Source organism: Notothenia coriiceps, unplaced genomic scaffold, assembly GCF_000735185.1.
Source record: "Notothenia coriiceps isolate Sejong01 unplaced genomic scaffold, NC01 NC01_scaffold00034933, whole genome shotgun sequence".
In the NCBI taxonomy this organism is placed as follows: Eukaryota; Metazoa; Chordata; class Actinopteri; order Perciformes; family Nototheniidae; genus Notothenia; species Notothenia coriiceps.
In genome coordinates, this window is record NW_011367634.1 from 62,559 (window position 1) to 89,062 (window position 26,504).

Here is a 26,504-nt window from a genome sequence, read left to right on the forward strand (position 1 = left end):
GGCTGTGGTTCAGTAGGTTTCTGCCCCCCCCCCCCCCCCCTGGACATAATGCACTTATGTTTTGCCATGCTCCTTAGGGACCCGGGAACATGGTGCGCAGTAAGCCCCAGGCAGGGCTGGAAGACTCACTATTTTTCATGCACACTATTCAAGAGGTAAGCGTGTCTGAGTGTGCTCTAGCAGCCAAGTAAACTGCGGCCCCGTCTTCTCCACGGTCACAACCGGAGGAGAGGAGGTTGCGGTGCAGTGGCTGTTTATGCATGTGTAAGATAGTTATATCTTACACATGCATAAACAGCCACTGCACCGCAACCTCCTCTCCTCCGGTTGTGACCGTGGAGAAGACGGGGCCGCAGTTTACTTGGCTGCTAGAGCANAGTATTGTTATCTTTTAGGGTCACACCCAGATTCCTTGCCAGTTCTGAGTCGGGGGAAACAACAGACGGTGCGATGTTGATTGTTTGGTCTAGAGGTGGACAATTCTTTTCCCGGAAGGGAAAAGCAGTTCAGTCTTGTCAAGGTTGCAGTTGAGGTGCGTGAGCAGACATCCACCTGAGAGATGTCCGCTAAGACAAGCAGAGATGGCCGTGCGTACGACCTTGGATCTCTGAGCGGGGAAAGGACAGAATAGTTTGGGTGTCGGTCAGCGTTAGCAGTGGTTTTTATGAAAAACCATTGCGGCTAATGACATTGGGGAATATATCAAAAACAAATGACAAAAACACACACAAAGGGTTTTACCTGTGACCAAGAACGGCCACTTTGTAATCCAATGCTACAATATCATGTGACAAAGAAAAAGTCACAGGAGCAAGACGGGGTCAATTTTCTCCATAAGATAAGGAACAACTGCTAAATGATTATGGCGCATTTACACAAGCGTAACAGGATTATCTTCCTTGTCATCCATGACACAAATAGACAAATTAGAGAGTTAATTTTGAGCTGATAAGAAACTTGCTGACTTTGATGTTCTCATCCAGCATCAACAGAGACAGATAATCTTCTTACTCCTGTCATCCTTTTTAAATTAATTATTGAGTGCACATCATTTCATTTTTATATGCCAGCATTCTGGATGATGACACGAATGAACTGCCAGGGGTTTAGTGGACGATAGAGGGTGGAATTTGTGGGAGGAATCACAGCTGGTTGAAGCTGTGTACGATTACAAGGGAAGAGCAGGAACATGTGACCTTGCTGGCTAGTTACACATGCTGCTTCCAGGAACATCTGACTGGGAAACGCTCAGGACTCAAGCAGGCGTAGGTTGGTTCAGAATAAAAATATGTAATTGTGTGGATGATGTATGCCATTTTCCTATAACATATCAGTTTTACAAATTCATAAAAAAATAAGCTTGTACTATTATGTATTATTTACATCATCTATAAAATGGAGGAGGTATAGTCTAAACAAATATAAACAATCGCCGGCTTCATTAAAGGGCCCTATGTTCAGTTATATCCTGCTTATTTTAGCTGCTTCTACTGCTTACATGTCTCCATGCTTATAATGTTCAAGAAGCCTCTTTATTTTTCTCATAAATTCACCTCTGTCTGAAACCAGAGCCCAGTCGCTCTGATTGGATGGATGGCCGGCTCTGGTAGTGATTTTGCGTTAACGGTCCCACCCTTTAGCCTTATCAGGTACAAATGTGACGGGAGCGCTTAGCCAATAGAAGTGTCTTGTTAGTGAGCCATCATGTAATGAGGTAAACAAAGAAGTCCAATGCAGGGTGCTTTACAGGCCATTTACATCCACAAAAACCTATTCAACACACAGGAAAGGAGAAAAAACCCCCAAAAGCCATTATGGTTTGGTCCCTTAAAGATACATCAAAACCATAATATTTGTTGCCTAAGAGACCTTATTCTTTTCACAAAAATGCGCCACTGTCCATTGTGAAGGGCCAAACTTAGGGCCTTCTGGTAGTTTTTATACATTGGGGTCTTGTGGCTGGGACTCAAAGATGGAATTCTAGGTCGATGAATAGATCCAAAGAAACAGAACTTGCGTTTTCTAGGGAATTCTGAGGTCATTTTAAAAAACATATTTGACAAACAAATTAACTAGATTGGCACTTGGAGAGGCCCAGACCTCAACCAGGCCAATCATTTTTTTTTTACGAAAATGTGTGCGTTTGAACTCATTTCCGCTGTTTTTCTGGCCTAATATGGACAAAAAATTTCTTTCCACCAAAATTTTCCAATGAATAATTTTTCAATTAATTTCGAAACCACATGGAATGCATTACAAAAATGCTCCGTCTTCTTTAACAAACTGAATGTATCCCCCTGATTATGTATTCGGCTCTAAAATGGGGCTTCAAAACACGGCCCTCCTTGGAGTAGGTAATTAATAAACGGGGCTACAGAGGATGGATCCAGAATATATATGGCTACTGGTCAGTGCAGTGATAAAAGACAGTTTATCTAGCCTTAGAACTACCAAGGAAAAATAAAAGGATTGCTAAAGAGGTTAACAAATGTGAGACAAAGGACCACTTAAACAAAGTAATTGCTTCTCTTCTCCTCAAGCCCTCTCTAGGGCAAATCTCATTCAAGGGATTATCATAAGGGCTCCAATTCAACATTCAACACTTCATCCTGGATGTAAACATCGGCCCTCGTTGTGTTGTGTGTGTGTGTGTGTGTGCTGTGTGTGTGTGCTGTGTGTGTGGTGTGTGTGTTGTGTGTTGTGGTGTGTGTTGTGTGTGTGTGTGTGTGTGAGAGAGAGAGAGTGTGTGTGTGTGTGTGTGTGTGTGTGTGTGTGTGTGTGTGTGTGTGTTTATGGCTCTGCAGATGGATGGAGAGCATACAGTAAATAACTCCTCAAGGATTCCTGCCATGTTTACTCTGTAGTGAAACAGGAAGAAGGTTTATTATGTAAGATAGAGCAGGGGCAGGGAGGCGGGCCCTTGCAGCCAATCAGAGAAGAAGAGGAAGAGGAGGAGGAGGACCACCTTTTACCACAAGAGGGTGAACTGGATGTTGGACCTGTAGGTTGAACTGTGATGTCTGCCTCCCAGAACGTAATTAGAGGGGCCCAGACGTGTGCAGGGGGGAATCTGAGAGGGCCTCGAATTGCATAGACCTCTGACCACACACACACACACACACACACACACACACACACACACACACACACACACACACACACACACACACACACACACACACACACACACACACACACGTCTGGGTATTGCCATATCCATATACCTAGCTTACTGGTTTGGACGGTGGATACCAAAAACCTGGCTAAAATAGGAGCGAATTTTGAGAGGGCAGATTTCTGATGGAGCCTCTGCTGTAAGCAAAAAATAATGCAGGTATCCATTGATTGAGACCTGATAAGTTCTTCCTTTGCAAGAAAAAATAAAGAAATCCCCATAGTTAAGAGTCTTAAAAGAGCATTTTATAACATTCCTCCACAAAAAGGAAACAAAAAACGAGTAAATTGATAATAGTTGCCAATTTATTTTTTGTCGATCGACAAATATATACATTAAACAACATTTTCAACTCTGAGTCTGCATTATAACAAACAACACCTGTAAAGCTGTTAAATCAATGCAGTGGAAAGACAATACACTACTACAAGACAAGTATTAATTACATTACATTACTAGAGTAAATGTACTTTGTTTCTCCCCACCACTGGACGTACACATAATTCCTTTGTGATCAAATACTAAACACATGCATGCCTTCCTGGCAGAAACCCCAAAGTTGTCACATGTTGAGCAGCAGATTTAACACAAAGTACACCTGAGGCTAGGAAAAGTCTCATTATGGGAAGATATGTGTGCAGGTGTGTTGCAGCATGTACATGTGCTCTAGTTCTCCTCTACAGTAAATCTCTCTTTCTTATCTCAACAGTTTTTAAAACCAGCAGAAACAAGTCAGCACAAAAGGCGACCCTGACACTGAGCTTCTTCTGAAACAAATGCAGAACAAAGAGAACATCAAAAGAGATTTGTTGGAAGGTCTACAACATGCTGAGAAACTGCAGGAGGAGACACACATCAGAGGAGCCTTTAAAACCAACAGAAACACAACATACACTGTGCACTCAACAGCCTGTTAGTTACTGGATCCATACCTTAGGAAATACTTTTATTCAAATACTAAGACTTGTTTTAAGTATTGATACTGGCATCAATAGGATTGATTTCATCATACATTATGTTTTATGCAAATTAAAAGCTTTTTTAGTGCACTTTCTGCTTCTTTGCTGCCATTGTTTGCATGCACTGATAGCAAAGATAATTCATATAAATATTCAATAAAGTGTTATTGTTTTGATCATGTATTTAACATCCATGGAATAAAGATATTAACAGAAATCGGTAAAAAAATAAATGCCTAATGTGAGCGTTGGGGAACATTTTTCAGTGGCAATATAAGAAACATCTTAATTATGCATTTAAGACATGTATTGGTACATCTGCATTACATAATCATATTCATCATATCAAATATTTATATTAAATCAATTATCCCTAGTGTTTCTTGGTATCAAATCATAATTAAATGTTCTGAATCCTCTACTTTGTTGGGATAAATCCTGTTATTATTCAAACCATTTTTAACCAGTTATCTGTAATCTGTTGAAAAGCATTTATACCTATATCTGTAAATTACCGGTTGGTGCCACAGAGAGTTCACACAGCAACAGGTGGACAGTGAGAGATGCCGAGAGATATTTCATGTGTGAGTTCTTTTAATAAGGAGCCAGGATTTGCTCAGCCCTGCACCACAGGGTGTGTCCATTAGCTCCGAGTACCTGTGTGTTTGCTAAAGAGAAGCAGAGAGCCCTGCACTGTTATTAACTCCACAATGTTTGTTACACAGAGGCCACTGAGTCCCTCTGCTCTCAGTTGCCATGGCACTGACCCATAAATCATGTCAAGACTTATCTCAGAAGCAAGGTCATATCAAAGTGTATAAAGTCTCAATATAAGCATTGCATGGAGAATAAAGAAGTACTTTAACCCTAGTATTTTCACAGTATAAAGACCATTAATACTATTTCAGAATGCCCCGCTGACTGTAATTAGACAACTCCTTGTCTACTCTAAAATATCAAGGAACCACCTCGATAGGCCGAAGTGAGATAACGATATTTTTCCCATTTGTTTGAAAAAACACTGTATCGAAATTCTGAAAGAAACTCATTTTGTAAAATGCAGCACTGCAGAAAGAAGATTTAATTATACGTTCACCTGATTGTATTTATAATGTTGATTCTTAATCTTTTTCATTTAGCTCTTCTATTGCATGCTTTTACTTATGTTGCTATAACTTTGGAAAATGTAGACCATAATCATATTCTTCTTTTTCTATATCTTCTATCTAGCTACGTCGCTAATGAGGCTTAAAACAATCAAGAACCTGCCTTTAAAACCTTCATTTTTTATAATTTATTTGGTGAACCTGGAGCCATTGTGCACCAGAGGGGTAGGGGGCTAAGACACATTGGTTATCTACATTGGTATCTTACCTGGAAGTTTCCCACCATGATGAGCCCTGCAGCACAGATCCAGGCGCTGGAGAGGCCGGCCGTGTTGAGGATGCAGTTCTGGTGCTTCTCGATCACATGAGCGTAACGCAGCAGAGCAATCAGCATCACTGCAGGGACAGATGGAGAGAGGAAGAAATAAGAAAGAGACATCTCATCATGCCGTCTGGTGACCACATCTGGCTTAAATCTTCCAGCAACTTTGCCAATCTACAAGCTGGATTTCAGATGTTTACACTGTCCACCATGCATTGTCTTTGCCTACTAATTTTATGTTTTTTCTCAGCGTAGAAATTTAGTTCAACTGAATGTTTAGTGTCTTATCACTGTCTATAGGTCTAAATTTAAATATATATATATATTTTAAGCCCATGGGAATTTTAAGCCCATGGGAATTTTGATAATTGCAGTCTGATCCGACCTAGTGTGGTATACTGTATGTGTGATGTATCTCTACAATTGCTTTACTGTAAACGTAAAATAAAAAATAAATAAATGACAAATTTGCTAACAGTATCAGCGATGGGCAGCACAAAAAAGGAACAAGGTCAGTGTTGCATCTGTTACATAAGTACTCAGTGCCTAGCAGATCTCGGTGCGCGCAGATTCCTGGTCAGTGTTTATTAATCTGCTCCATCAAAGTCTTCACAGCAGCTTCACGGTACCTACATGACCAACCTGATGCTCATACCGCTCCACATCTCGGTACACATCACGCAGACACAGTACAAGACAGCGACTGTTAAGATGTCCATATCTGTTACTCCAGGAAGCAGGGAAACCAAGCGGCAGGCAGATAGAAAGACGCGGGGAGTCTCTCTCATGTAACGCTCACCACCACAACTCAGAGTTAAAACAAGCTGCCTCACTAACATAAAACCTCATTTCAGAGTGAAAACCTTTGGGGTTACCTATTATCAAACCCCTAGTTATATAAGCACCAGACGGAGCCCTCTACTGGACTCTATGGGTAGCTACCACTCTTCAAACCATACCATGCAAGATTCACCTACTGAGATATCCTAATAAACGTAGCCGGGCCCGGGGCGGCTACCTGAATGCGCTGGCAAGCACAACCGTATAAAAGGCGGCCTCGCCTCCTGACTGTTATCCTACACCCTATTCAGCGATGCGGCATAGGACAGAACAGGGCCCCGAGTAGAGGGACTCCGTCTGTGCTTAAATAACTAGGGTTACAATACCTAACCCTCGTTATATCTTACACCATGCATAAAACAGCACTGCACCTCGCAACCTCCTCTCCTCCGGGTGTCGACCGTGGAGAAGACGGGGCGCAGTTTACTTGGCTGCTAAGAGCACTGAGATATCTATAAACGGTAGCCGGGCCNAACAATCAACATCGGCACCTCTGTTGTTTCCCCGACTCAGACTGCAAGGAATCTGGGTGTGACCCTAGATAACAAACTGTCCTTCACTGCAAACATCGCTGCTACAACCCGCTGCTGCAGATACACCCTTTACAACATCAGGAGAATACGTCCCCAGCTGACCCAGAAAGCGACGCAGCTTCTGGTCCAGACTCTTGTCATCTCACGCCTAGACTACTGCAACTCCCTCCTGGCTGGTCTACCTGCATGTGCCATCCGACCTCTGCAGCTCATCCAGAATGCAGCAGCTCGTCTGGTCTTCAACCTTCCTAAATTTTCCCACACCACGCCGCTCCTCCGCTCCCTTCACTGGCTTCGGGTAATTTCTAGAATCCACTTCAAGACACTGGTACTTGCGTACCATGCTGCGAATGGATCTGGCCCTTCCTACATCCAGGACATGGTTAAACTGTACACCCCAGCACGTGCACTCCGCTCTGCATCAGCCAAACAGCTCGCTGCACCCGCACTGCGAGGGGGACCCAAGTTCCCATCAGCAAAAACACGTGGGTTTGCTATCCTGGCTCCAAAACGGTGGAATGAGCTCCCCATTGGCATCAGGACAGCAGAAAGCTTGCACATATTCCGGGGCAGACTGAAAACTCATCTCTTTCGACTCCACTTCGATCGATAGAATTACTTACAAAGCACTTATATACTAAAAAAGGACTGGCTTATCTAAAGCCAGTTGAGTAGCACTTGAAATATTTTAGCTCTATGAAACCTGATGTACTTACAATGTAATGTAAAAAGCCACAAGAAAAACTGTTCAGATTATGTTTACATTTTAAGGTTGAGGGTTAACGTTTTACAGATTTGTAAGGTTAGAAAACAAGTGTAATTCTTTTAAATAAGTTNAATTACTTACAAAGCACTTATATACTAAAAAAGGACTGGCTTATCTAAAGCCAGTTGAGTAGCACTTGAAATATTTTAGCTCTATGAAACCTGATGTACTTACATGATTCTGTTTTCTTCAAGTTTGTATTTTGTTGGTCGAACGCACTTATTGTAAGTCGCTTTGGATAAAAGCGTCAGCTAAATGCAATGTAATGTAAAAAGCCACAAGAAAAACTGTTCAGATTATGTTTACATTTTAAGGTTGAGGGTTAACGTTTTACAGATTTGTAAGGTTAGAAAACAAGTGTAATTCTTTTAAATAAGTTGCACAAATGTTTTTTAAAAGAGATAAGCTCATAACAGATACTGTATGTATTATGATACAACGCACGTAAGGCGTTTATGTCGAATAAAGAAGAAATACATTACTTTATATCAAAAAGAGAACAAGACCAAGAGTACAGTGGTACTTTCAGCTCAAAGCTAACGTTGTCATCCCTATGTTCCCATTGTAAGAGATTGCTAATGGATATCTTGTCAGTTCAGATTGCTAAAGAACAAACGGAAATGGTTGTTTTAAATACAGTAGCTGAATAATTCAAAAGTCATTCAGCTACTGTAGAGATATCAACGTCCGATCATCAATGTCCTGCCATCACTGTGATTGGATGTGAAGCAAAGAACTATACTTTTTTTGGTGCCATTTACAGGAGATTAAGATTCAGCCTCTGGGCACCATGAATTTGTGTTAATGACTTAAGAATGGAATTGAAACATTTTAAAGTTGTAGTGATATTTCACAAAAAACACGCTGGAGGTTAATAAGTATCTGTGGAGGAATTTAACTGTTTCTTTGTGTCTATCTCTCAGGTGGATTTTGCCAAAGTCCTCCATTACGTCGGCGCTGGAGTGACCTTCCCCTCCAGCATGCTGTTTGTGTGTCTGCAGTCGGCTCTGACCTACAGACTCGCTAAGACCCAGGAGGAGTATCGGATAGGTCACCTGCGGGTGGGGATGGCCCTGCTGGCCCTCGTCGCTCTGGTGCTCAGTATCCTGCCAACATTCTGTGTGTCCACTAACTTTGTCTTTTTAGGTATTGTTAAATGTCGATTTGTATTTTTCTTCTCTTGCTTGGTGAGTTTTGAGGTGTGACATCAGTTAAACTATCCCCTAACAAAAAGAAGACAAGATTATCGAAAGACATGAGTTTCAGAGATAATTTCCCCCCTGTTGTTTCTTCAAAATGTCTCTAGATACAGATATAGCAATAACACAGTGCTTTTAAAACAAAATCAGGACACAAAATACATGACATTTAATAAAAGAACACAAAATCTACTGGGGTTAAATCACCATGCGGGGAAGAATGTTCGAATCCGTCCTTGGACTATTTGCCCTCTTTCAATACTGGCACTTCAATAAATGCACTAGCGGCACAAAGACATCTTTAAAAAAAAAAAAATTCAATTAAAGCATTAATGAAATTAAAACAAGACAAAGGAAGGATAGAAAAAGTAGAGAGAAAAACGAATTCTGATTAAAATCTAATGTTAAAATAGGAAATTTCAATAAATGTCAATAAAAGAAATACAAAGAAATACAAAAAAAGAATGAAAAAGTACAACATTTCCTGCAAAACATATTGACGTAGAAATATAAAGTAACAAAGCGTTAATACCAGGATAATACTCACCTCAAAATTGTACTTCAGTATATGGTGGGTAGGTACATTGTGTGACGTGGCCCCCTGCTGGAGAAAAAAAACAACACTTACACCCCTTCCCTAAATCAAACTGTCAACCCTCAGTGTAATATATGTTCTATTTATAAAAAATATGAAAATAGATGCCTTAAATGAACACATCCATAAATCCCGTGTGAGGATGTTTATATTCCTGTGAGAGAGAGATGTGCAGATTGTCTCCCTCCTGCTTTTCAGCCATTGTTCTCCTTAACCCTTGACTCTCCAGGTGGAGTTTTCTTTTGCCAGGAGAGCTTCGCCCTGCAACATGCCTCCGCCATCTTTGAGTGGATCTACTGCATGCTCATCATGCTCTTCTACGGGACTTTTGCCTTTGAGTTCGGGGACATGTCGGGGGACACACTGATGGTGCTGTCCGGAGGAGGAGGAGGAGGGGGGGGGGTAAATGGCTTCTCCACATCTGGACACAAGACAGAGGTGAGCAGCGGCTCCAACCACCATCAGCCGGAGAGTTTATCGATGCTGTAACCACAGTGTGAACAAGCTTCAGGATCCCTGGAGGTCAAAGGACCACACATACTGTATGGAGGACCTGATTATGGATGCGCTTGCACACAGCAGTGACCAAATACTTTTATCCTGCTTTGCTTAATTTATGTGCAGGTCACAGCTGCAGAACATTGCACAATAATGCAAGTGCCTTTTGAACCCTGACAGAGATTCACGTGTGCACACACACACACACACACACACACACACACACACACACACACACACACACACACACACGTGTTTGTTTTAATTCTCTCAATGTAACAATGCCTCTCTGCATTCTTGGCCAAAGTCGCCTTTCATCAGACCGAACCTCCTGAACTCGCCTCAGATGTAGCGGCGTCAGTTTGTTTGAATGTTTAGATGTTCAGAACACTGAGCTCCGTGTAAAAAACACTCAGGAAGTTTTTGTTACATTAACCGCTTTTGCCTAATGTAAGGGAAAGTTTTCCAAAAGACAATGGATGGACTAAAGGTAACCATGTGCCAAAAATAATCATTTTTATAGCAGGTTTATCTGCCCTATGTTGAACAGTTTATTTTATAGTTTTTTATGATATCCAAAGAAACATTCTGTGTGAATTTTTATGGGGATATTGCCAGAGTAGCTGTCTCATATTAAAGCTCTTTTGTATATTTTGTTGTATCAGCTCTTTTCCAAAGATATGTATCATTGCTCTCAGTAACAATGACAGTTTTACAGTTTGAATGGGACCAAACTATCCGTATTGTGATAATACGCAGACATACTTTTACAAGAATAATGTATGCAGAGAACAAAATAATTAAAGTAAGAAATATGTAATGCCTCTTGTTCAAATGTTTTATTGTTCAAAAATCATATTTACATCATTTTCCAGGACAAATGACACAGCATTTGTTATAGGAGTGAGATTTTGAATTGGAGATGTGCCGCACAAGGTGGCAGATTCACAGCATTTCCTCTGATTTTATAACTTTTTAAAACAAGTATAGATAACATCTAATCTAATCTTTGCAGATGTTTGCAGGCATTAGTGAAATTCACAGTTTGGATTGTCAATTCATATAAAACTAAAGAATTAGTTGTTCATTTCAAACAATGAGTTTAAAGGACATATGGTATTTTGTTCAGAATGCAGGTTTGTGCATTTATTTCCTACTAACACGAAAAAAAACAGTACCACTTTACAATAAGACTACCCTTATTTACGAATAGTTTGTAATTCATTTATTAATTAGGTTGTGAACACTTTATAAATCATTAATAAGCTTTTATGAGACATGAAATAAACAGGGCAACGTTGACCGGTTGCTTGCCAAATAGTGAGCCCACATTTATCTGTACTGCTAAGCCTTATTATAAATGTTAGTAACTCATTAATAAATGGTCATAAGAGATGCCAAGAAACATCAAGATGGAAGTGGGGGAAATCAACTCAGTGAACAACAGATACCAAGGATGCTGGCTGATGAAGAAGACAAAGTAAGCTAGGTAGCCAATATAAGGCTTAGTCATCTTGCCAAATAGTGAGCCTGTGTTGATGTATGAAAACTGTTAGAACTGGTTTATAAATGGTTCTTAATGATTAATAAAGTGTTTACTACCTAATTAATAACCTAATTATAAACCCTTTATGAATCCTTTATAAGGCTAGTCTTATTGTAAAGTGGTACCAAAAAAACGATTAAGACTTTAGACTGCATTTTGTTATTCTGATTATCAACTTAAACTTGCAGCTTTCTTTAAAAATGTATAGGAAGCAGTCAGGATTTGTAAAACTGTAAAGTGATACATCTCTGACATTTGAATCTTCATCTAATTCATCTCGGGATCTTTTATAGTGTCTGACTTCATGATGGCTTAGTACCAAAATACATGAAACCATGTACCTTGGAAAAGAAATATAATAGCATGTTAGGGATACAGGTGTGTGCGTTGATTCCTAAATAGAAAAAAAAACAAGCAATGAAAACTATAAATTAAGACCTTTAGAGGTTTAAGTTCATCCAGTATGGCAATACAACCTGCAGAAATGCACCAGCAAGCTTCTTACCGAAAAGTAATAATAAGCAACAAAAATATCTAATATTTCCAACATTTGAAGTGTCTTTGGGTATGTATTGTTGTCATTTTGATTAGATTCAGTGTCTGCATGTCATTTGGTTTATTACCAATAATGTACAACTTAGAAATAGATATAAAGAAAATGTAATGATCTATTCAGAATAGTGGAAGTTTGTGAATTCACTTCTTAAAGCTCTAAACACTGTAGCGTTTAAGGCTTTAGAACAGAGGTGTCCAAACTACGGCGCGGGGGCCAACTGCGGCCCGTGTTCCATTTTAAATTGGAATGCAGCAAATTCTAAAAGTATAGTAGAATATAGCCCACACACACAACTTCTGCTTGTCTTATATTGTACTTCTTAAATATGTAAAATGTAAGATATACATTTTCTTAAAGCATATTCAATAATCAAGAATAATTTAACTTATCAGGCAATATTCCTCACCTTTAATGAGCCGCCCATGTGTTTGGACACCCCTGCTTTAGCCTATCCAACTAACACCTGCAGACACTCTGTTTAAAGCCAGCAAACACACTTAAAACTGCTGACAACTATAATCAAAATATCTAAAGTAAATGTTAAGATACATGCAGCAAATAAATCGTTCTGATTTACAACTTTTAACAGACTAACATTTTTAAGTTCTTTGAGATATTGCTGTATAACCTCTTTGATCTCGTCTTTGTTTGGTAGGGAGTGTACGGAAGCCGTGAGATGCAAGTGAGAGAAAACAATTCTGTTGATCAATTTTTTTTTATCTCAAAAATATTCTCTCCTGTGTTTATGACAAAACATCACAGGAAATAAAATATTTTGTAAGAATATATTTAAAAGATTCTTTCATTTTTTACGTTTCATCTGTGAAACGGATGAGGAAAAAAGTTTTCCTAGGATAGGTTTTACATAACTTGCTAACACACACTATATTTATCTGTGTTGCAAAAGAGCATGAAGAAAACATTAATTCTACAGTTACAGTCCTTTTTAAAACATGGGGGTGCACTTCCGCCTCCTGAGGGCCGGAATATGTATTACAATAACAAACACTTAAAGAATGACCCAGATAAAAATAAAACAATAATAATATTATTTCAGCAAATCTTCTTGTCACCTGTTTTTATGTTATATTCATAGAAAAGAAAACTATTTAGATCAGATTTTAAAATTGGGTCACCGGAATTCTTTTTTTCTCACTTGCCTCTGAGGGGTCCATTTGTCTGCGTGAATACATTCTTGATTTAAAAGAAATTAATATAACATTAAAGTCACATCTGTTTTATCTTGAACATGGGCCAAAACAGTATGTTCAGGGTACAGATTTTATTTCAGGCTGAAAAATAAAACTTTTGGCACTTACATTCTTTACTGTATGTAATGACTTTAAGATCTTCCAGAAGGCTTTAGACCATACGGAGTAATACTAAAACCAGCATCGTACAGTATACATCAATACTGAAAAAATAACAAATGTTATTTTTCTTAAGACATTAGAAGTGTTTAAAAACGTTTGCATGGCTGCTCTCCCTTCAAATTTGGTCATTCACTTATTCTAGGGCAGAAACAGTTGCAAGCAACCACTTTATGTGTGAAACAAACTGCAGGCATGTGACTGACACTGAATCTATGGGACACAAATACCAAATAGCCTGCTCTTATTTCAGGTTACTATTGAAGGGTCATAAAGTACAGATGAAACCTCTCCAGCTCGGCCAATCACGGGAGATCATCTGCACCCACCCTGACCCATCCCTCTGATTTTCTCTTACTGGGTTACAGGGTCACATGGACAGCTATCTATACATCACTGACACACTCACACACACAGACACACATATACTCTAGAGGTTGAGGGTCTTTGGGACCTCCCAGGGGAACTCCTTCCTGCCAAAATGTCCGTAGCAGGCCGTCTTCTGGTAGATTGGTCTCTTCAGGTCCAGATCTCTGCACGACAATAAAGATCAAATCAGATGTTAACAGGTTAAACATGACCCATCTGAATAACAGTCAGAGGAGGAAAGTAACAAAGTACAATCATATAAGTACTGCGTGGAACAGGGGAACAATGCTCTGGCTGTAAAAAGGAATCAGATTGTATAGTAGTCTAGGAAAAAATGACCCCACTTCTCTCTTGAGGTATTAGTTTAGTAAACATTTCCTGACAAGTTAACTTGAATACTATTTGTATGTCTTCTTCAATACAACATGCAACATCCAACCTCTTTCCTCTGCCTTTAAAGATCTCTTTACCTCTCAGGTTTATATGTGACCCTTTGAATCCTTCTAATAAAATACTTCTACACTTTGGTATTGCTATTTTAACTTCTATTACCACTGAGTATAGTTACATTTTATCATTCAATTATCACTCTGCATATTATAACAAATAAGATGTTATCAGTTTGAATGCTGACCTGACGATGACGCCGGGTCTGAGGTCAAAGTTTTTGTTGACGACCTGCAGCAGCTCCTTCTCGCTCCGCTGAGAGGAGCCATAGGTGAAGAGGGAGATGGAGAGAGGGTGGGCCACTCCGATCGCATACGCCACCTGAAAATACAGACAGGGAAGAAAATATACGTGATATATAGATTTTCATCTGCCAGACAGTGCCAGTGATCTGTTTTATAGATCTTGACTTATAACACCTGAATGGACCACAATATATATGGCCAAAAAGATGTGGACATCCGAACCCTCATAACAATTAAGACACAATCACTCAACCAAATGTAAGACTTTGAAGACTGGTAGTCCACATACAGTATTGATGGGATTTATTCCAGCAAAGCACATTAAATATATTTCTGTGAATGTGTACTTATTTGTAGTTCTCACCTGCACCAGCACCCTCCTGCACAGTTTGGCCTTCACCAGAGATTTAGCCACCCAGCGAGCAGCATAGGCAGCGGAGCGGTCCACTTTGGTGCAGTCCTTCCCAGAGAAAGCTCCCCCACCGTGAGCCCCCCAACCACCGTATGTGTCCACAATGATTTTCCTGCCCGTCACTCCAGCATCACCCTGACAAAAGAAATCACTCACAATTGACATTTCTATGGAACACAAACTACTGTTTCAGATGCTCATGCAAAAATCGTGTTACTATTCTTCTATCTCAATGTAAAAATAAGTTATATGAATCTATTATACTGTAAGATAAGATCATTCAATCCTTGTGCTGTGTAAAGTTATGTATAGATCTGGGGCCGTATTCACAAAGCATTTTATCTTACCGCTAGGAGTGCTCCTAACTCGCGCTAAAACATTTTACGTAGGAGTTTTTTCTTAAAAGTTATTCACAAAGCCGCTGAGACCTACTCATACTAAGGATAAATCACTAAGAGTGAACTAAGAGTGACGCGCCGTTGCTATGGATTACGTCGATTCTCGTGCATGAGTTTAGAAGCGGTCAGTACGGTGATTGGTTGTTCAGAGTAGGCGGTCTCGGTGAAACTCATCCGCAACATCCCACAAACGAGCCCACTAAAACAAGGAAATAGCCTAGGCTAGAAATGTATTCCTATCAAATAGTTATGGACAGTGCAGTTAGCAGAATACACGCATGATGACAAGTTTGTGCAGACCACGATAATGACGTTGTATATGCACGTTAAAGGAAGAGAGCAAACAATAAAAATACGTAAATTGCATTAAATCAAGGAGGCAATTAAAAGCACCCTGCAAACTATTATCCAATGAGCATATTTCCAGCACTTAAACACTTTCAATAACAGCCCATACCGCCGTTCAAGTCCCCCTATCATGATGAATGAAAACAATCTGCGTGTTGATGGAATGTACTTTCTTTCTATTGACGAACACGTCCTCATCTTTTGATGGCGCAATTATTTTTATGTGCGTCCCGTCAATAGCACCGACCACACCGGGCATACCTGCATTGCCATGAAGTTGGCTTTGATCCTGTGTAGTTGTTGATTGTCCAAAGGAAACCGGATAAACTGTTGGATGATATGGTCTAGAGAGCGCGTTGATGGTTTGGTTTATGGCACGGCTGACTGATGGTTGCGATATTCCTAAATCGTCGGCATTGCAAAGTTGCATTTTCCCTGTTGCTAAATATCGTAGTGTTGCCAAACATTTTATTTCCGGACTAATCGGGTTATTCCTGTTAGTCGGGGATGTTATTGCATCCCGCACTAATTCCACAACAAGTTTGATACCCTCAGGATTTAGCTTATATCTCTTGATCAATTCACAGTCTTCCATTGTCTCCAAAACATTTCGTCTCGCAGCCATTTTCAGATTCTTTGTGAATAGGTCTTACTGAGTTAGGAGTCCTCTCGAGGACTTTTAAGCTCTCCTAAATTTAGGTGCTACTTTTAGGCCTAAAATACTTTGTGAATTGCTCTTAGTGAATAAAATTAGGAGTCCTAAATTTAAGACTGACACGCCCATTATGTTTAGGAGTTTCTCCTAAATTCGCCAGTTAGGAGCTACTTTTAGCCCTAAGATCCTTTGTGAATACGGCCCCAGGTATATAATAAAAAACCTACAACATTTTTGCCTGTTGTTATATTCGAGTAAGGAATTGTTTCCCAACTTCGCCTTCTTCCAAGATTTAAAAGCAGAACAAGTGTCTAAAATCACCTCCAGCAGCGCTAACAGTATACACAGGAACACGTTTTGGCTTGTGGTCTTTTTCAAGACTTTTACCTGGGGGCCCCCGATCACAAAGCGTCCGCTGGGCTGCAGGTGGTAGACGGTGTTCTCGTCCAGGTACTTGGAGGGGACCACAGCTTTGATGACCTTTTCCTTCAGGACCTCCTTCTGCTCCTCCAGGCACACTTCGTCGTCGTGCTGCACTGAGATCACCACAGTGTGAACCCTCGTGGGGATCACAGCGCCGTTCTCTTGGGTGTAGTGCACCGTCACCTGGGGGGATCGGAGTGGAGAGGCTTTAGTATATTTACTGGAGATATAAGAGAGAAGATATAAAACCAACACCAGCTACCTGCTTTTCTTTGAGTTGGTTTAAGCTATTTCCTTGGCCTTGCACCTTGTTATATGACACAATCTTTTTATGATCCTGAACTATATCTGATCCTCCACAGCTGCTTTTTGAGAATGCTATTTTTAGCCATTAGGATCCAAAATATGGAACATTCTTTGAATTGTGATCAGAAACCCTATGGCCTTCAAATACTGGCTGTCTGTTATTAATCTTTCATCTTTTCTTTAGAGTTTCTTTTTATAAAAGCAACACTATTTCTTCCTTCCTTCTTGTGTATATGTATGTTTCTTATGCTTTATTTTAGGATTTGTTATGCTGAATTTTAAAGCAATTTGTGCTGCTTCCTTTGCATGAGTAAAAAAGTTCATCTTTAATTAATTAATTTACAGTCAAACTATTGTGTCATGTTCAAATTGGGATACAATTAACAGTGTTAAGACATGTTAACTGATTTTAATTCGTTTTTTTTATCTATTGATAATATTGCTCTTTTTTTATTTGATCCTTTCCAAATGGAGGACTGTAAATCTTAAGAGTGTGTGCCGAGCGTTTCAAAGAACCGATTTGATACACGCACATACCATACCAGCGTGCTCTGGTTGCACTTTCTGGAGGTCACTACCACTGCCCCACTTACTAGTGAGATACACATAGTGAAAACCAGCGGCTCGACTTACTCTCAAACCTGGATATCTCTGGATAAGATGTCCAAATTTAGCTCTGAATGCTTAGCTTATTTTTTGGATGAGCGTCTGATTTTTAAGAAGGGTAGTTAGTGGAATTAAGTACTCAGCATTATCAAAAATGATGAGAGATAAAACTTGTGCAGTAGTTTCAGTAGGAAAGAATAAAAATGTAAATGTCAGAAGGTGCAAAACCGAAATATAAACAGGTTAACTGTCATATCTGTCAATGTTTTTAGGTTCATAATGTCTGTGTATACACTGTAAACTCTTTAGAAGTCTTGTGTGTCTTGTCCAGATTATACTTTGAATTGTGGGGAAAGCATGAATAAGTAAGATGAAATAATTTTGGAGAAACCAGCTCGAGTGCGCTAGAATTTGAAAATACACAGCCGGAAAAAATCTGCCCCTTCCTTACAGAGCCCCGGCACGAGATAAATGTGTGCACAGATGGAAGGCTGACAGGCAGGTAGGCCATCCAGTTACTTTAGCCGGGCCGGCTGCTTTTTACAACGCTACGGTTTCCCACAGATTACATTTTTTTATGGATTTTTTGTCAAAGCACTTAAGATATTCGTTGCTATCGGGATGTTAAGAGCGTTCCGTGGAATATAACACAAAATGTATCTCGAGCCGGTTTTTCAAACGTACCTACCTAAAACTGTTTGCCCCTGCTTAGCAAATAGCGTTATTGACTATAGACGCTTAGGTGCAAATAGCATCTGTGTTTGAATAATCTTGCATTGGTTTTTTTGGGAAGAGAATCTTTACTGTGGCAGATTATTTTTATAGAGTTAGAAGGACAGTTTTTTGTTTTACATGGAATGTATAACGTTTTACTCATTGACTTATAATTGCTTCACCACTGCAACACTGTGGTCATGTTCCTTTTTTCAGTATGTATTTGGAGATTTGGATCCTACCTGTGTCTTGGAATCCGGGCGGAGCCAGGGGACGGTCCCGTTACGTCTCAGTTCGGCCATCTTGGAGTTGAGTTTGTGTGCGAGGACGACGGTGAGGGGCATGCACTCCTCTGTCTCATCTGTAGCGTACCCAAACATCAGACCCTGTTCCCAGAGGATAAAATAATAAATTATGTCGTCATCAATACCTTTGTTGTATCCACAGTGGCAAAGTGTAACCAGGTACATTTACTCAAGTATTGATCTTTTACAACATTGAGGTTCTTTATCCTTCTACTTCATTACAATTTGGGGGCAAATATTGTATATTCACTTCAATAGATGTATTTGACAGCTTTGATTGGTAGTAGAAGATTTTGATTATTAATCATCACCCAGCAGTAGATCAAGTAGTTTAAATAGCGCCATCTTACCAGCTGAAATATTAATGTTACTTACGATACATCCATAATAGCTAACAAAACAGTGATATAATTCTGCATAAGTAGTTCAACTTTTGTTTACTTAGGTATATTTAGATGTTAGTACTTTTACTTGAATGCAGAACTTGTATGAGTTATTTTGTAGTGTAGTATTGTATTTTTAATTTGAATAAAGATTTTACTTTACTTTAAATAAAAAAGCTGTACATGAACTATGATTCAGTGTTTTTTTTGTCTCTTTGTGTATTACTGTGAGAAGCATTTTGCATCTTTTAAGTTTCCCAAATTGAAATAAGAGTGTGTGTGCAAAAAAAAGTGTAGTGTTTTTTTTACCTGGTCTCCAGCTCCAATGTCATTCTCCAGACGATCAATATGAACTCCCTGGGCGATGTCAGGGGACTGCTGCTCCAGGGCCACCAGCACGTTGCAGGTCTTATAATCAAAGCCTGGGAGGTGGACATCCAGAGTTAACTCGCTTTTATATAAAAAAACTTACTGACTTATTGTTTGGTTCATGTTTATGCATGCAGCGATGCATCAAAGTAAGTGGTTTAGGGACATGTGCAGAGATTAAACATTTGGTTCCACTCACCTTTGTCTGAGTTGTCATACCCGATGTTCCGGATGGTTTCCCTCACCACCTTCTGGTAGTCCACGTTGGCTCGGGACGTGATCTCACCACAAAGCAGCACCATGCCGGTTTTACACACCGTCTCTGTTCCAAAGCACAGAGTATGTTACAGTGCATTTTCATCCTGATAAGAAAGAACTTTGTGCATTTTCCAGCAACATTAAAGTTTGGAAACTCCTTCTGTTGACACGAGATATAGTGAACGTTATCCTGTTCAGTTTTAAAAAGCAGTTCTTGTTATTATTTTTTTACTTTTGTTTATTTATCTGTTCCTTTTTGTAGTTTTCGTCAGCAACAGAAAAGTAAAATCATAATTTACATGTACTTTTTTGTCATGTTGCTAATTAACTAACATTTGGAGGATAAGATAAACTCATGTAGTGATATGAGGAAATACAATCCTTTTTTATTTGCACTCTTCTTCTCTCTGCTGGAGAGAAACACATTGTTACTCACCACAGGCCACTTTGGCATCCGGATCCTGCTTCAGGTGAGCATCCAGCACAGCATCACTGATCTGGTCACATATCTTATCTGGAAAACAATTGGTTTCATTACATGGTTAATTGCTACTATGCTAGGTTGTTTTCCTCGTGTGACCTTCTGCTGCACATGTCACACATTTCTCATCTGGGCAGAACCTGAAGTATCATATTTCACCTATCCAGAGGACTACACATCACTCCTGTTAGGAGCTACAGCCCCAGGAATAGCCTGGCTTGGTGATATGCAACACTGTAACTCCATCAGATAATCAAAGCACCACCACACTGTCACCAGCTTCACTTAAACTCTTTTCCCTTCTGTTACTTCCACTTCAGCATATTGAGTATTGTACTTTCCTTGCATCACATCTGACAACTTTTTTTAAAAGCTATTGGAGTTTTCCAGTTTATAAGAATTTAATTTTTTGGAAAATATAGTTTAATTTATGAAATATATTTCTAGTGCAGCAATCTACTATTATTTCAAGATAAATACATATTTTTGAACATGTACATTTCATTTAATAATTAAATATATATTAAACAATGATCTTTTGATTTCGGTTTTGGATGTACAGGTCTTCAGAACTAAGTTACAGACATCTTTTTTTGTATTTAACAACAATGGTGGTTGGTGGTAGGCTATTACTAAATCTACTTGAGTAAATAACCTCTGGCACCACTGTAGAAGAAAGTGCAATACAGAAACCATACGCTATAAATATAAACCAAGGTTGGAAGTAACAAATATGAAGTGTGCCTACAGTACACCTGTAACAACGTTGTCATTAAATTACTGTAGCCTACATATTAGGCCTACAGAATAAAGTCGTCTGTCTGTCTGTCTGTCTGTCTGTCTGTCTGTCTGTCTGTCTGTCTGTCTGTCTGTCTGTTTGTCTGTCTGTACTTGGTTATCACCTGAGGAGAGTCACCTGGCGGGAAAGCAGTGACGCATATCAAACGCACCAAAAATAATGCGTAAGCAACAGGTGCAAGCTAGCGCTAGCTAAAGCTTGCTAACATGCTTATTTGTTCCGGACGGATGCTCCAGTACCCACCCTCTATGTTTTCTTTAGAAGTTTACTTTCGGTGAGAGACATAATTTATGTTTTGTGACATTAATGTCATTAAGATTAAGATAAAATGCATGAAACTTTAAGGAGCGCAGTGAGCCGGACTGAGGATGAACGAACTGAGAAGCTGAACCTGGAGCAGGGTGAGGAGGAATTTATGATGGACAAGAGAACAACATGAGACAGGTAATTCTAACAACAAAGATTTGTGTTGTACTATAGGTGTGTGCAAACTGTGCAGCATATCATTTTTGATTTAATGTTTGCTTTTGTGGCTACAGCCGCTGTCGAGTTATCTATACATTGCTGTGTTGTTGCTTTGTTGTTTTATTCTGCTGTTAAAGTGACAGGTTTATTAACTTTCTGTTGCCTAATAATACTGTGGTGTCATTTGATCCTTTTTTTATTGTTAGTAAGCTGCACATTTTCAGAGAAAATACATATATATTTTGCTTTGGAAATCAGGGCTAATGCTGTGTCATGTCTCATCAGCAGTAGTCATATTAATGCACTATATTTTGTAACCGTGAGAAAGATGTTCTACTATAACATCCTATAGCAGTAGGGTACATTTGACTGGCATACAGTTTACTTTTCTCTCTCTGCTTTTCGGCCTAATAATTACACTTTGGCTTAGTCACATATTCTAATACTACAGTTCCCTGTTTTAGTCTCCCCTATAGGATGGGAATGTGATGACCTAGGAATGTGCAACAGTGCCATATGCATGTCCAAAGAGCTAAAAAGATAGTGGGTCAACTTTAGATCACTCAATGCATGTGATCTAAATCACAAGTACAGTGAGACTTGTGATTTCAGCAAAATGTGATTTCAGTAGAATGTATTGAATTTGGTTGTTTTTAAACCATTCAACCAAACAGCTGCAGTTCTCTGGTCTTTGCACTGGCTTCCTGTGGGTCAATAAACCTATGTTATGATACTACTGAGTCCCTGAATGATTTAGGATCAGTGTTTTGTAATAACTGTTAAAACGTGACTCCTACATGAGCAGCTGCGGTTGTAAGTTCATCGTGTCAAATGACCAACTGAATCTTGACACTCAGCATAATGTGAACAGCAGGAGTTGTTGAGTATTAATATACTTAGTTTAGTGACCTTGATGACTTCAAACGAACTATTCAAGTTAAGTTCAGTGAACTAAGTTTTAATTGAAGCAAAGCAACGTTTAATGTTACCCATAGTTTGCACTTGTGAACTCTTAATATAATGTGTAGCTTCCATGCAAGATTTATCTTCGTTGAAAAACTGCAGGATGTTAGAAAATGTAATTTAGTAGCCATAAAGTCCAGGATCCATGCTCTAAATCAGAGTTGTCTGGCTCTTCAAACTACTTTTTCTGGTACAGTGCCTCCATGCACCAGTCAGGCTTTTTTCACATTCCTCAGAGTCATCAATGATCAGTGAAACATAAAAGTGTAGAACACCACTACTCCTCATTCACATCCTGCAGCATCAGCACAGAGAGGGGGTCCTCTACTCACCAGGGTGCCCCTCTCCCACAGACTCCGAGGTAAACATGAAGGAGCCGTCATTAAAGGCAGCGGGCTCGTAGTTCTCATCAGTCGTGCCGTTCATTTTGACTCTTGTGCTGCCTGACTGGATAGAAGTAGATGCTGTGGAGCAGAGAAGCTCTTCTTTGGCTTCTTATTCAAACAGGGGAATAAAGACGGGCAGATAGTGTGGCTGCACTCTAATCTCTCGGTCCCAAGGCAGAGCAACTGGATAACTCTGCACTATATAAGGCAAAAACAACACACACACACACACACACACACACACACACACACGGGGGGGGGGGAGGGTGCCATGTGAACCAGTGGGTTAGTCCATTCAGAGGCGAGGAAGGGGAGGTGGGATTCCTTTTTTTTGTCTTCTTCTTTAACAGACTTTTTTTGAACTCCTCCCGTGCTAAGAGTTCCCATTTTGTCATTAAGTGGATCCATCAAACTCAGATTTGTCTCATATCAAACTCCTCAATCTGACATTATATCGTTTGAGTTTTACTTTCTAGCGCTTCGGCGGATTCATCCATGCCTATGCTTTGTTTCTTTGTACCTGGGGGCCCCTGAGGTCTCCGATGGCGATCTGTAGCTGACATGCAGCTATCTGCCTATGGGATAACTCAATGGTGAACTCATACAGGATCAAGTAACTAATTAGAATTATATGTACTATTATAGATTAAGCTTCCCAGCAGTATTAACAATCATTAAACAGAGCTCCACCCATCATTCCAATAATATAACATACCTTTTTATGAAATAAGCCATTTAGCATAATGAGTACTTTAACTTTTGGTAGTTGAAAGTATATTGGACGCTGAAACTCTATACTTTTATGAGTTTGATTGCAGGACTTTTACTAGTAACACTGTTTAACACTGTAGTGTTAGTACAGGTCAAATATCTGAGTATTTCTTCCACCACTGATAAGAACTTTTAATGCAGAACATTACTTTAAACAAATTGATCTATCCATTTTATAGATTCAACTACAAAAACGATATGAAGTGTAGTTAACATTTGCTATAGCTTGACTAACAAAGCTAATGTGCAGCCAATATTATAAATAATAGCACTTACAGTTACCAATCTGCATATGGGAGTACTTTAACTTTTTTACTTGAAAAAAAAGTCTGCTCATACAACTTACTTACATCAAGATACACAATAAATACTGGAATTGTACTTGTAATTAAGTATCTTTTACATTATGCACTTACATCTGGAAACAAATGGATCGTAATGTGGGTTTTTTATAAATACAAAAACACTCTGTTGTGTAACTTTGAAGGACTTTTTAAAGCTAGGGCATGTCATGTATTTTTTTTAAATAATTGTATAGTAGTACTTAGTATAGTATAGTACTTACAAAACCCATTACTGTTGTTTACTTTCATGATGATATGTTTACATTCATAATGATAATTGTTGAGTGTCCTGAAGGGAAAGGCTGTCCAGCTACTTTCATTGGAAGATAGTTGCCAAAATTGGGCCAGTTTCTTGTAGTAAGATCAATCTAGTTTAGCCCTGTTTTTCTCTTCTGCTTTGAAAACTAAAATCGAATCAAAACCGAAACAAACATTTCCCAAGACATTGAAACATTCCAAGTGCTTCTAATCGTTACGACCGCATGACCTCTTTCTGTTCTGTTGACACCAAGTTTAGCGATAGCACAGGGTACAAATAGCCATTCAAACATGTTTAGAGTATAAAAGTACCAAAGTATCCAATACAAAGTACCACAAATAATCATCATGCAGAGTAGCCTATTTTAGAATGAAATACATCATATTACTGGATTATAATTATTGATGCATTAATGTATTCATCACTTTAATGTTGCGGCTGACACAGGGCAAGCTCCTTTTAAACTACTTATATTCCTTTGATGCATCGTCAAGTTTTTTTGTATTTCGTATTGATCATCTGACTGAACAAAGTAAAATAACATATGCATAATTATAACTGTCAAATATATGTAGTTTAGTATAAATTACACAAGTTGAGTATGAATTGTAGTTGATTTGAAGTATAAGGCATATCTATACTTTTTATTTTTCAAAATACCAAACAGATCATGCATTTTAGCCATTCCTCATTTCGCTCAATTTAACACTGTCTTTGCATGGGCTGATTATGTGAGAACAGCACCATCTACAGGCCTGGCATATGTACTACAGCGTCTCCAGCGCTTTCGAACGGCAATGTCCGTGGCTTTCTCCTCCTGATTGGTGGAGTTGGCCCAATAGCCGTAGCGCCACTTCTGTGAAGTCACAGAAGTGTTCAGATCTGGATCAGTCTGTATCAGATCCGTTGCAGCCCCTTTTTAAGAGATTTGGGTATGGAGGAAAAGAGAGAGGGTTGTGTTTTCTGACTCTTGGTGAGTTCCCTGGAACACCGGGGACACATATTCATGTATAAAAGACTGAGGTTTTTGTTGTTTATTAACATGATAGGTTACCTTTAAGTTATATTTATTTTGATTTATGAATGTTCCATTCAAAAATGTTATTAAAAAGGCATGTACACCATAAATCAAAATAAATATAACTTAAAGGTAACCTATCATGTTAATAAACAACAANGCCCCCGCCTCGACGTAAGCGTGACGTATGCGGTGCTTTTGCTCTGGCCGGAAAAAATGTTGGTGCTTGAAACGAACCGGATTCCGGAGCTAAGAGGCTGCTCCGCTGCGGTGTAAACACGAAAACCCGGTGCTTTTCAAGCTCCAGCTCCGAACCGGCCCTGAAACACCGTTGGTGTGAATGATACTAAATACATTTGCACGCATCATGTGTCCATATCTTTCTGTTTTGGTGGTCATGCCACAACCATGCATGTGCATGCATATGCGAGTCATGGTAAGATATCTGGATTAAGAGGATGCTTTTTCTTTGCACAGCATGAAAGAAAGGCGAAATGAATGGGCTGTGATTTTAGTTTTTTTAAGCCGAGGTTGAGTTCAATATTTGGTACGGCCCTAGAAGGATGTTGTCAAAATTGAAATGGCCCTTGAGAGGAAAAAGGTCAAGTACTCTTCAAATAATTAGGGCATTTGCATCAGGCTGACATCTAGTGGTCAACAGACACATTACAGCGGAGCCCTCACAGCAGAAGCACACCTCACAAACTTGAACAGCGCCAGAGCATGATTAGCTTCAAATGTATATTTAAAAAAGAGTTTGCACAATTAAAAAAAATTACTGCCACTATTTATGTAACCCAACTCTAACAGTTTTCGAAATGTCGAAGTTTATCAAAATGTAGAAACGCATAAACATCATTGATGGAATGTAACTAAAGGTGACCTATCATGCAAAATGCACTTTTGTACGTCTTTTATACATGAATATGTGTCCCCGGTGTTCCAGGGAACTCACCAAGTGTCAGAAAACACAACCCTCTCTATTTTCCTCCATACCCAAANAAAACAGAAAGATATGGACACAAGATGTGTGCAAATGTATTTAGTTTCCTATCCATGTGAACAACATGATTTAAGTCGGGGGGGATCTAACCTCCTCTAGGGGGGTCCGGGGGCATGCTCTCCCAGGAAGATTTTCTTTTAAATGTTGAAGTTAAAAGCATCAATCTGGTGCACTTTGAGAGCAACATTAAGAGATCTATGGATACATCTCTCAACACCCAACTGAACTGTAAGCAGATTTTATTTTTCTTTATGAATATTTTACAAATCACTCCCCTTTCAAACTGTATTCTTGTTTATTAATAACATCAGT

General features: G+C 39.3%; 2 protein-coding genes across 2 annotated transcripts in view; one reads left to right on the forward strand and one right to left on the reverse strand.

Moving 5' to 3' along the window:
* LOC104962507 (transmembrane protein 150A-like) overlaps positions 1-10,810 on the forward strand; it is a 25,285-nt gene extending 14,475 nt beyond the window's left edge. The window contains exons 6-7 of the mRNA XM_010790940.1: positions 8,581-8,802; positions 9,725-10,810. Coding sequence (XP_010789242.1) covers positions 8,581-8,802; positions 9,725-9,984 — 482 coding nt within the window. The 3' untranslated portion in view covers positions 9,985-10,810. The remainder of the gene's footprint in view (positions 1-8,580; positions 8,803-9,724) is intronic.
* Positions 10,811-13,357: 2,547 nt separating this feature from the next.
* LOC104962506 (S-adenosylmethionine synthase isoform type-2-like) lies at positions 13,358-23,032 on the reverse strand. Its single transcript, XM_010790938.1, has 9 exons — positions 22,744-23,032; positions 20,140-20,217; positions 19,645-19,767; positions 19,386-19,498; positions 18,631-18,774; positions 16,727-16,945; positions 14,891-15,073; positions 14,469-14,602; positions 13,358-13,998 (listed from the first exon to the last, which is right to left on the reverse strand). Exons 1-9 carry the CDS (start codon positions 22,835-22,837, stop codon positions 13,896-13,898), a joined length of 1,191 nt encoding a protein of 396 aa, XP_010789240.1. The 5' UTR covers positions 22,838-23,032; the 3' UTR covers positions 13,358-13,895.
* Between the last annotated feature and the right edge of the window lie 3,472 nt (positions 23,033-26,504).

Coding starts and splice junctions, on each gene's coding strand:
- LOC104962506 (XM_010790938.1), bottom strand. CDS start 22,837: ATGAACGGCACGACTGATGAGAACTACGAGCCCGCTGCCTTTAATGAC. Junction 19,768..20,139: donor GGATGCCAAAGTGGCCTGTG/GTGAGTAACAAT, acceptor GCTTTGGAACAG/AGACGGTGTGTAAAACCGGC. Junction 16,946..18,630: donor GCCCGGATTCCAAGACACAG/GTAGGATCCAAA, acceptor CGATCCCCCCAG/GTGACGGTGCACTACACCCA.